This window comes from Astyanax mexicanus, chromosome 18 (assembly GCF_023375975.1).
Source record: "Astyanax mexicanus isolate ESR-SI-001 chromosome 18, AstMex3_surface, whole genome shotgun sequence".
NCBI lineage: Eukaryota > Metazoa > Chordata > Actinopteri > Characiformes > Acestrorhamphidae > Astyanax > Astyanax mexicanus.
This window is the reverse complement of record NC_064425.1, coordinates 20343409-20355552: the sequence shown is the minus strand read 5'-3', so window position 1 is coordinate 20355552 and position 12144 is coordinate 20343409. Positions and strand designations below refer to the sequence as shown.

The window sequence follows — 12144 nt, the reverse complement described above, 5'->3', positions numbered from 1 at the left end:
GTAACCTTTTTACTTCACAAACCATGATTAAACCATGAAATTAGCTTGATAAAATAGTGTTTTAAATTAGATTATATATATATATATATATATATATATATATATATATATATATATATATATATATATATATATATATATATATATATATATATATATAAATAAGTCCTTACATTTAATTCCTGGATAAATTGATGCCATGGCGTACTACAGCTGTTTTTCCAGTGCAGTTGGTCAAGCTACTGCAAACCAAGAGAAAATTCACCTTTTCATTTTTCCAGAAAATCTGTTTGCAAAAGGTTGAAATGAAAATTTGGATAAATAAAACTGTATGAAAACCCATTTCTTCTTCACTCTACTAAGTTCGATTATAGTAGTATAGGGTAATTAATACCATATAGGCCGAACTTTTCACTGTCTTTGACAAAAAAAAAGCAAAAAAGAAAAGAAAAGCTGCATATATATATATATATATATATATATATATATATATATATATATATATATATATATATACATTTTTTTTTTAAATCACGCACTAGACGCAAAAAAGAAATCAACATACTTACTGAAAAAGGGTAAGAAAGAGAACTATAAATGATAGAAAGTCACTAAAATGTCTGCATAAAAACTATTAAAATGCACATTCATCGTTCTTAATAAGCTTACAGTAGCCAACACGTGGTGCTTATTTTAGCGATTGGTGACTGAGTTTTTTATTTTTATTTATTTATTTTTGTCAGAATAATAAATTGAGCATAAGGCGCATTCTGCAGTACCTCTCCCCTCCATTAGTGGCCAGTCGTTTCCATTCTATCATATTAAATATTTCTTCACCACAGTAAACACCTTGTCACATCAGGTTTCACTTTCATAAATTATGATCTTGACGTAGATTTAGCGTTGTCTTAGCGTATTTTATACATTTTATGCATAAATACTCTTCAAACAAACAATCTTCTGAGCACACATACACTCCATATTTCTGTATTCTACATTCACTTGTAGATATCTAAAGTTTAACAGCAGCCTGCAACCTTACAAGCAGCCACTATACTAATTATAGTTATTAAAATCTAAAACCTAACATAACTTAATCGTTTGTTTAAAAAATTGCAGTAGACACCAAAAATAATCATAAACAGTTAGTAAAAAGTTGTGCAGTCCAATTATCAGAACACTGCTCTCAGGTTGTACTGTCAAATGAGTACCATTGCAGTCTTACAGTGATTTAAAATTGTGTAACTAATAGGTTATTTATATTTTGTTCTTAAACAGAAGAAGCACTCCATTGCGCAGAGTAAATATTTTTTTTAATTTTCCGCACTTAGTTATACGATTAATGACTGAAGTTGGAGAGGCCCTTTAGTGCTACTCAAAACATAGAAAAAGCCATGTAAAAAAAATGTTGTACACAATAGTTACTTTATGCTTCATAGTAACAGTAAGACACATTGCAATAATGTTAAAGCAACAGAGCAGTTCCAGTGCATTGAATGAATTCTGTGTGCCCTTTGTGGATAGAAGAACACTGTGCTTATGGTTTGTTTTCTAAATCAAATGTAATTCAATTAAGGCATCTGACTTTGTAAAGAAAATGTCTTAACTTTTCAATTCAATTTACACCAAATGTACCAGAGGTGCACGCAAGAATATTAGAACAGCAAGTTTTCACTTCAGGTAAGCAATCAGCTTCCAAACAAGATAGTAAAAAAAGGTTACAGATATTGGTAATCAGGATAATTAAACACTGAGTGTAACTCTAGACCGCTTTAAACCATACCAGACAGTTTTCCAGTATAGTTGCAATGTGCATTTTAATGGTGTATTCTGTAAATCATTCTTTGTATACTCAATAATTCATACTCCCATTTAAACACATTAATTTGAAACACTTTAAGATGATATTTTTATTGCCATAAACAGTGTAGGAAAATGAAAAAAAAAAAAAAGAATAAAAACAGCCAATCGTTCTATAGTACAGTAAGAAAAGGCTCTACTTCTTCCATTTCATGTCCAGTAAAATGTAAAATAAAAATGTTGCAACACATGGATACCCAAAGAGAAATCTATACTTGATCTAATAGACAAGACTAGTGCCTGGCATCACCTTAACTGAAATGTGCAGGTGATTTTTCTTCTTTTTTTTTTTTTTGTTTGTTCAAAAAGCTTCCTATGTCAAGGCAGTTTTACTGACCGTGTTAAAGAGTGATCAATAGTTAACTTGTTTTTGATGAAATACACTGCTATCACGCTGTGGAAGTTGACAGTTGCCTGACTGAGACTGTAGCTGATATCCATGTTCAATATCTAGCACTTTTTTTTTTTAAATCACACACTTCTCTAAACAAACTCTTCTTGCACTATTGCAGAAAACATCGCTTACCTGGATTAAACAGACTTGGTCAAAAAAATCTTTCAAAAAGGATTGCCAGAATTATATATATATGAAACAGAAACAAACATTCAGATTCTCTTGCCATTTATCCATTTAATGTTTAAGACAGTGGATGCTGAAAGCCCAAAACGTTATATCAATAATGGAGCATCAATTTATGAAGCATAAAAAGACACAGCAGGTCTGCAATTACTCCTGTGTGTCTAGAATTTCAAAAGGGGTTAACAAAAAGAGTGCCTTGGGAAAGGGAGAGAAAAACAATACACATGTGGTTAGGTCCTTACCCAAAGGCAACAGAACCAAACTGAAGCCACTGTCCTTTTGAGTCTTGATTAGGTGTGGGAGGTTCACATATAGATGACAAGACACGGGTAGATAATAAGCCTATTCCGTGCTCTTTTCCATAGGCCCCGAATCCAGCTTCTCTTTAACCAATCACACGAGGCCTTGTTTTGGGTTACTGAAAAGGGGAAGAACTCAGCACCTCTCACTCTCTGCTCACATGCCTTTGAGAGGTGTCTTTGAAAGATTTTTCGTGGACAAAGCCCGTAGATCCAGTCTAGCCTTCCAGAATAATGCAGCCACACTGCTATCTCAATTCTTAGAGAACGGGGAAAACAAAAACAAGAATATGATGATTAGACACAGGCCTGTTTCACAGAGGCTCAAATGTAACACTTTTTCTACATATGAACAAAAAAACAAAAAACAATATAAACTCAGTCCCATGTGAACAAGAGATTGCAATATACTAATAAAATGAGCTCTGTCATTTCTACTAATTATAAATGGTGCATGGTACATTCACACGTCCCCAAAACTGAACGCTGTCTGTACACTTCTGCCACTGCTGCTTTACCGTGTCAATTCACTAACACACACATTCGGGGCTAGGAAAGCACCGTGTGTGTATACCCCAGTGTGCATTCAAATATTTTTATCTGCTTCCATATAGAAGGAGAGACCACCCATAACCAGATGAGGGCTGGTGAAACGACCACACTGAATTTGATACTGTTTGTGTGACTTCACTGACAACATAAAAACTATGCTTTTGCTCATGGGGGTAACCTTAAAAAACTAAAAAGATTGGGGGTATGGAAAGGAGATATTCACGGACACTATAACCTGTCTCACAAATCACAAAAATGAACATGGATTTAATAACAAGCACAGAGTAACATGTACATAACCTCTCATAAGAAAAGAAGCTGTGCCAAAAATTAAATCCATATCCAAACCTGCATTAATTCCATCACACATTAACAGGGCATAATTTGAGTAGTATTTGTATACTCAAACATACTTTGGAATCCATTTAAGTGTGCAGCTCTAATAAAACCCTTTTTGTGTTACAAAGACTGTAAACGAGCCTTCCCCCGACAAACACTACATCACAGAGCAGGCACTACAGTACTTACAGGAAAGCAGAGGTGGACGTAAAAACGATTTATCAGTTTGACATGCATTCACGAGCTGCTCGTTTTGTTTATGCGTGTGTATGTGCAAGTGTGTCATGGTGGTGTGATCTTATTTTTATAAATGTTTTTCCTTCCCTCTTGAATAAATATGTTCACTCAAATTGAATTCCAAAGGAGCAACTCCGCTCATCTCTAACTAGTAGGAATGATGACAGAGCCTTATCTTATTCCCATTGGCATGATACGGGTTTTCTTTCTCCATTCTTTTTTGTTTTTGTGTCGTCCCAGTCCCACACACTCCTCTTTTTGCCTCTCCCCTCCCATCCCTTCCCTCCCTCTGTCCGTTTCAGCGCACTGAGGGAGGCTGCAGTCTCTTAGTGTTTTTCTTTGGATATTACCTCCTCCCTGGGCTTGGCACCCCCAAAGATGGCCGAGTTTGGATTGGCCACTTGGTTTAGGGGTTCGGAGACTGTGCGGGGCTTCAACTGTAGCCTTGGTCTCTGCGCTCTTTCCTCTGAAAAGGGGAAAAATACAAAAAACAAAAAGAAAACTTGTAAGATCAGATAATGATTAAAACCAAACAAAGGAGCCACTAATATAATATATAATATAATATATATACATATAGAAAAATAAATTAATTCAGGGCTACAGCATCAACCAATATTGCAATTAAATATACACTTAGCAAGGAATATTACCATTCGGCATTGCACAGTGACATGCGTTTTATAGTTTTGAACACAGTCCCGTGTGTGTTTCACACATCACAGTGCATGTCAAAGCTATGGGAGCCCTGTTTTTGGAGAAAATACCAACATACAGATGTATGTTTAGTTATATTTTACTAACCAAACAAATTAATTGCAATAATTACAGCACCATTTTGCTTGTATTGGCATATAATGTTTGTATGACTAAGTAAGATTTTTTTCTCCTTTTAAGGAAAGATGCATTAACACCTACATCTCTGAATGGAAAAAAGGAAACCAAAAATAATGAGAGAAAAAAAAACCTAAAAAACAAACAAACAGTTATCATAGGGCCCCATTTATAAAAAGTTGCAAAAGTTAGATAAGAAAAAAAAATGACACCATCAGAGGGTTCTCTGAAATCCGACGGGCCGCGTGGAGGTCCATCCCTGAAGCGACCCATTCCGCCACCCATCCGTCGGTCACCAGGACGACTGGCACCGGCACCACCGCCGCCGCCACCTCGACTCCGCCCGCCCATGAAGTCATCATCTCTATAGCCTGAAGTTTTTATAAATAAAAGCATGTTAGCAACTCTACAAGCGGTTCTCCTTAATCACTACAGGCTGTTCCAAAATACTGATCTGATCTTCCGAGTAAACTTTATAACAACTAAGACATGGAAATGAATCCTCAAGGAGTCTCATCTCAGATCAGTATTCGTACACAATGAGGTGTTTATTCCCAAACCCAACAGAGAGACTCAACAATATGAACGATGGCAATGAAATGTGGAGTTCCTGTAAGGTCATGAATGACAAAAATCCAAACTATGGGAAGGTCAAGGGAAAAAGTGACAGTGTTACTACAACAACAGAACTTATAGCCCAAGGTCTTCATGTCTGTGTGAATAAGCAACAAGTGCTGAGTGCAACCTAAAGCTACTTGCTAGGACTATAAATCACCCCTAAAAGTGGGTTTTTCTGCACAAATGCCTTTCTGACTTTGTTCCCGCTCATCGCACCTCCTCCAGAGTGGTCGAAGTCGTCTCTAGACTCGCGTCCCCCTCCTCTGGCCCCTCTTGAGCCACCGCGGCCTGAAATGGACAGGGGGCTCTGTTTAAAACAAGCTTCATTCTAAGGCAGGGAGTGGGGGTGAAGAGAGCCACCCACTCACTGGTTCTGGTAAAATGACCAGACCTCCTGCCATGTCTTGGTTAGTTGCACTGCTAAAAGGAAGAACTAGCTTGACAGTCAAAGCAGCCTAGAAGGGACAGTCTCTGTTAGTATGAACCAGAAAGACAGAGCAAAAAAGCTCATGCTGTAGTTTATTTTAGAAATTAAGAGAGAGCAGTGGAAAAGGACAGCGGAGTTGAGAAGAATGAAGAATGAGCAGAAAATGAATACAGAAATAAGCAGCCACTAGCTCAGATCCAAGTTAGTTTAGTGTTTAACAATTACTGATTAATCTTAATTTATTTTTATATAACATAAAAAAGTTAAAGCTGAAAATATGAAAAAGAAGGAACGTGTAAAATTGTTTCTCTCAAATACATGATGACCAGTCACTTTTAAATCACCATGTTTTTTTAAATCACTTGGATTTGAGCAGGTAGTCATTGGATGAAAGATCAAGCTCACTGATAGATAGTATTTTGTATATTTCACCCACAATCAGTACCTCTGTCGTCCTTTCGGAAGCCGAACCCTCCACCTCGCTCTTGCTTCCGGCCTTCTGCAATGTCCACCCTCAAAGATCGATCTCCAAGGAGCTGTTGAAGACAACTACACCTTGTACAGCGTTCTAAAACTCACTACAGTGATACTGGACATCCTGAAAGCAAAGATTTGTGAAACGTAGGCTACTCACAGCACCATCGTACGTCAAAGCTTCTTTAAGAGATTCCAAATCGTCAAACTCTACATAACAAAAACCTTAAGAAATGACAGGAAAAAATAAAAACTAGGCTTTAGAATCAATGCATATTTCTTGATTTACATTTTTAAACTATTCATTAAATCATCTTTCAGTTACTCACCTTTGAATTTGTCTGTTTCTTTGTCTCTTACTAGTCGCACACTCCTAACACTGAGGTCTTTGAAAATGGCATCTATGTCTCCTTGTACTGTGTTGAAGGGCAGGTTTCCCACATAGGCTGTGTAGGGGGGTTCTGTAGGCAGTTCCTTCTGCTTGCGGGGTCCACCTGGGCCACCTCCACCTCGGGGTCTTAAAAACCACGACAAAAGAAATCAAAGGCATTTCCAGGATGTAAAAAAAAAAAAAAAAAAAACAAAACAAAAAAAAAAAACACACTTCAAAAAGATCATTCTATTCTATTTGCTAAACAAATTAATACATGCATGTAATACAAGCTTTGTACTTATACAAGTAATAAACAAGCCACCATTAAAAAAATTGTGTTTAAATAAATATAAATAAATATAAATATGCAAGATATGAGCAAGATAACATGCTCATAGTTACAGAGGGTAGCAAGGGCCATTAAAAAACATCACTTCAAAAAGCATTAACAAACATTTAAAGAAGCCTTGAAACAGTAACTGACAATACAGGATTTATACCCAGACCAAAATAATGCACTAAAGCACACTTAGTCATCACATTAATGAACTAAATCAATATTTATAGGTTAAATACATAGATCAATATAGGTTCTACTTAATGATACATTTCACTCAGACTTTTGTCCCTCTCTGCTCAGTTCCATGTTTTGCTGCGTTATTGATGTCAGAACTAAAGGATGCAGCAAAGAGAAAACACCCTCTTGTGGACAAACACATACAAGCAGCAGAGGTCAAACCTTCTCCTCAAATGTTGGTAAAATAAATACAGACATGCATTTATAACAACAAAGAGGAATACTGGTATGCATGCATTTGAGCTGAGCACCAATTACATGAACACAAACCCCTAACATTCTTACTTAACAGATTTCAACTTTGACTTTATGTTTGAAAAGTGCTTGTTAATACAGTCATTTACGTTTGTTAAAGATCTTCCTACTTAATGAACATACCATGTATACGGACACTTGAAAGCTCCTTAACTTAGCCTGTCAACAGCAAAAAAAAAAATCCTCCATTTTAATAAGCTTCTCAAAATGAGGAGAATAAACATTGTGTGTATGGGTATTCTTTCACTCATAACATTTAGGTGAGCTAGGTAAACAATTAACATAATTTCATCATTCTCATTTTGTGCAAAAAGAAAAAAAATCTTTAATAATAATAATAATAATAATTCCATTATCATCTTATTAGAGAACATATGCACATGACCTAAATATTGTTGGTGACCCTTGTTATTGCCCATTATTGGTTTCTTAGCAAGGATCTTATTGTATCCAATATTAAGTTAATAGTATGTTGATCTGTCTAAAATGCCTTAATAATTAACAATCTAGTGCTCTAAAAAAAGTTGTAATTCAATTATTATGCCATCATCATTGTATCGATGGTCTTAATTACTAATATTGTTCATAGCAAAAGGCCTACTAGACAGGTTAACAAACGGTAAGATAAAAACTACTTATGTTGGCCATTAGCTCCAAAGAGAAACTATGGTTGAAACTCACAACCCATAGTTCACTTTTGTGCAAACATGCACCTCATATTTGAAATTGGTGGGATTCTTACTGCACCTGCATTTTCAAACAGTCACTACTCCCCATTTTAATGCTCAACTTACGATTCAGATTTCAAAAACTGCTACAATTCATTTTTACATTTCCATCTCTAAACTCTTTAGCTTTCAGAAATAAACATGCTGCTTCTGCTACTGTACCTTTTAAACTGCCTTGTCATGGCTATCATTTAAAGAGCCTCTTCTGGGTGAAATGGCATTTCAAATTTAATTCAAACGTTCTCTCACAGGCAAATCTGTAGCATGTTGAAAACATGAATCAACAAAAGACATGCCAAGTCCTGGGACAGGAACCTGTAACCAGCCATTACCCATGAAAGCGAACACTGCTCTGACCTGTGGTACATGTGTGTGGGATCTCCTTTTTTGAACATGGATGCGATTTCTGCGAGTCTTATAAAACTTGTATACATACACAAAATATTGGGACACAGTAGTACCATTATTTTAAAGATCATCAATCTGTAATAATAGTTATAAGGGTATTTTTGTATACAGACAACACCTCATTACTTATACAGATGTGAGTGTTTCCAAGTCATCACCGGAGGTAAAACTTAATTAACAAATTTATATACTTCTATCCCGCAACATTTGGAATATCTGTGTATGCAGTCATGTGGACAAAACCCTTAATAATTACATCTTTCTCTTTCTGCAATTAACATCACTCCAAATAAATATATCTCCTTGATATATGATTACATTTAATTAAAGCACAAACACAAACAATCTTATTACTATGATATTACTGAGGATTGTTGCTGTTTCAATAATCAATAAAACATCTAATAAATCAACTTTCTAATAAATGTAGCATTGTAATGCAATGGGTATAACTCACCAAAGAGTTATACCCATTATAACTTAAAATAATAAATAGCCAAGGCATGGCTAAGATACACAAATAACCTGATTTTGATGTTCTCTTTGAGGGTTCTGCAGTGATTTTTCTTTCTTATAGTCAGTCTCTGGTGTCCTACAAAGAGAGCAATCACCTCCATGTACTTAAGATTTGAAAGAAACCGCTCTCAGCACACTGAGGTTCTGCACTCTGCTGGGGTATGCAGTCATACAGAGCTGTAACAATTTCAAAAAAGAGAAAGATGAAAGCTGAAGATTAAAAACTTTACTGCATCCAGATCTTACAAAAGGAGCAGCCTGTGCACAGATATCTACAGTCATATCTAAAGGTCTGAATGGTTTCTGTCACAGGGTTGGTGCAACCAGTGATATGTTGGCAAACGAAGACATAGGGAGAAGCTGAGGGTGCCCAACATACCAAAGACATTCCACTGGTGTCAGAGTAAATGAATCTCTGCAGACACCCAAGTACCTGACATGAACAGATAGAGTGACACCTGGGTCTTTCCTACAGGAAAATGTACATATGCAGTGCGTGTGTATGTGTATGTTGAACACCACAACCACCTCCACAATCCCCTTACACATTGGACAATATGACAACGAATTATTTACAATGATAAATTAGTTCACTATATGCTTTTCTGTGCTTGCTCTGGATGTCCTCACTACGTACAAACAGAGCAAATGGTAAATAGGCAGAATAACTAAAGAAAAATGCATTTATATAAAAATAAATTGAGTTTGCTCCATTGTGTGTGCTCACCAAACTGCAAAAAAAACAGTTAATGATGCAACATAATGTGCATTACTGAAGAGTCTTCAAGTACCCTGATACAATTTTATAAAGAGCTCATTATGTATCAAGATAGAAAAAGAATTTAGATTTAAAATGTTGCCTCGATATATTAAATGGTCAGAAAATTATTTATTACATTAAGGGAACACTCCCAAAGAACTGTATTGTTGTACCTTGATACTTTAGGGTCTGTTGGCCATACCACCAACCTCAAAAAAAATAAAATTATGTTGAATAACATTTGCCCTTCATTTCATTACCCTCCACTGCTAACCATGCATTTACTTCCCTTGCAACACTTGTTCTTATCTTTTACTTCAAACTGATCATGAAACGATTTCCAAGAAATCTTATATGTTGTCACCAAAATAACTACAATAAATGACATATGTTAATTTAGGAGTGTGCCACATTGCAGAAAATTATATTTTAGAATATTGTTAGCCAATAATACTTTTACTGCAATAATACTGAAATAGTGGTTAGTTTAGTTCCATATTGCCCACCCCTAACTGATTACAACCATAAACAGTAAAAACAATCTTTCAGTTAAGAATATTTGAAAACAAAAACTTAATACATGAAAAAACACTGTTCTTAAACAAACTAGAAATACCAATTTATTCATGAAACTGGATCTTTTAACAATGTAAACATAAAGGGTGAAAGAGATGGCTGAGGTTTACATATTCAAATAATAATATCTTTGTTTTTTAAATTAACTTGCTATTTGTACAATATATTTTATAATAACGCAATTATTGAAACAGGCTTGTTTAAAAGACTTCCCATGAGCACGTTATATTGGTGATCCTGAAAACATAAATGTTCTCATATGCAAGTAATATAAACATACATACATCATGTGTGTTTACTGTTTTGCAAACCAATGAAGGAAAGAATGCACATCTTCTCAGATCTCGTTCAACTATGTTTCAAAATCGTTGCAAACCTTGATGTGCGCTGGGCGCCAATCACGTGTTCAGAAGCCCGTCACGTAGATAAATGTGCTGCTTTCTGGTTATGATCCACAGCACTGTCTTAGTGTAGTACTGCAGTATGAAAAACATGACTGGCTTTAAATCTGAAGCGTTATATACACACACCAGTGCCTTCATTGCGCAGTTAAAAAAAGAGCTAGGTGGGCTGGAAAGCTAGCTGGTTGTCTGCGTGAAAGACGTGGTGAGTAATGCGGGGCCAGGCCCACTGCACCCTGCTTCAGACTGCAGACCTGCTGCTCCAGACTGACTGACTGGGTGCTAACTGGCTACAATTAGCCACCAGCACGTAGCTAGATGATTCGGTTAGATCACAAACGCCTATAGGGCTGCTTCTGCTGTCAACAAAGCTGTGGGAAAACATTGTAGCTAGCTAGAATACATAAATGGAGCTAACTTACCCAGCTAGCTAAACAACAGACGTGCAGGAAAACGATGACTCTGCTATGCTTAGCCCATGTGGACTGTTGTGTTTTTTTCCATCGTGACTAAACCTGGCGCCAAACAGCCCAGCTAAACAGAAACTGCCCAACAACTGACCCAAAACATGCAGCTTTCACCCTCGTTTGCTGGTTAATAAAACAGAAGCGGTGCTAAACGCACAACCCCAGCTCCCCGGCCACATCTGGATACACAGCGAGTCCCCGGACTCGCCCAGTGCCGCCGCCCGCCAGCCCATTCATCCCAGCGGGCCGCGAAGCCTCCACAGCCCGCTCCCGTCGCCTGGGCCTTGTCTCCCGTTTCCGCGCCTACCACGCTGTGCAAAAAAACCCTGCTTTCTTTCACAAAGAAACCAAGATTCCCCTCAGTGTTTACTTACCCTCTGCCGCCACCAAAGCTCCCGTAAGCCCGGTCTCGGTCGTCGTAAGCATCGTAATCCGCCATGGCCGCGTTCTCCGTCCACAGAAAGCGGAGTCTGAACGAGGGACCTTCAATATTACTGCTGCTGCTTTAGCTGCCTCAGCAGTGCCTGAACAGAGACCAGAGACAAAACTGCAAACAAACCGGCTCAGAAAACACACACACACAGTGAGCTTATGTTTACGATTACACATGCGAAGTATTAACGGCTATAAAATATTTTTTTCAGGGTGTTAAAATGAGCTATAAGGGCAACTAACCTATCTGAGAAAGCGTTAGCAATGCAAAACCAGGCTAGCAAATAAATAATAAAATAATAATAAAATAATAATAATACTCTTCTAAACACCACGATACATTTCATACTCATTTCAACATTCATTTTATACTGGAGTTATTTATTACACACATGCTTTCAAAGTGCTTAGACTCTTCCTCCACTTCCTCG

At 36.8% G+C, this 12144-nt stretch overlaps 1 protein-coding gene across 5 annotated transcripts; it reads right to left on the bottom strand.

The window, feature by feature from the left end:
* Window positions 1–1895: 1895 nt before the first annotated feature.
* On the bottom strand, window positions 1896–11790 carry eif4h (eukaryotic translation initiation factor 4h). 5 transcript variants are annotated; one of them, XM_007236735.4, is made up of 8 exons: window positions 11656–11790; window positions 6550–6737; window positions 6381–6445; window positions 6183–6282; window positions 5536–5607; window positions 4914–5072; window positions 4218–4333; window positions 1896–2998 (listed from the first exon to the last, which is right to left on the bottom strand). In XM_007236735.4, exons 1-8 carry the CDS (start codon window positions 11718–11720, stop codon window positions 2993–2995), a joined length of 771 nt encoding a protein of 256 aa, XP_007236797.2. In that variant the 5' UTR covers window positions 11721–11790; the 3' UTR covers window positions 1896–2992. The 5 variants fall into 5 exon arrangements, with proteins under 5 accessions (XP_007236797.2, XP_007236798.2, XP_015457797.2 ...); XM_007236736.4 differs by having other exon boundaries at window positions 6192–6282; XM_015602311.3 differs by lacking the exon at window positions 5536–5607.
* Between the last annotated feature and the right edge of the window lie 354 nt (window positions 11791–12144).

Coding starts and splice junctions, on each gene's coding strand:
- eif4h (XM_049467335.1), bottom strand. CDS start 11,720: ATGGCGGATTACGATGCTTACGACGACCGAGACCGGGCTTACGGGAGC. Junction 6,446..6,549: donor AGAAACAGACAAATTCAAAG/GTGAGTAACTGA, acceptor TCATTTCTTAAG/GTTTTTGTTATGTAGAGTTT. Junction 5,608..6,191: donor CTTCCGAAAGGACGACAGAG/GTACTGATTGTG, acceptor TGTCCATTTCAG/GCCGCGGTGGCTCAAGAGGG.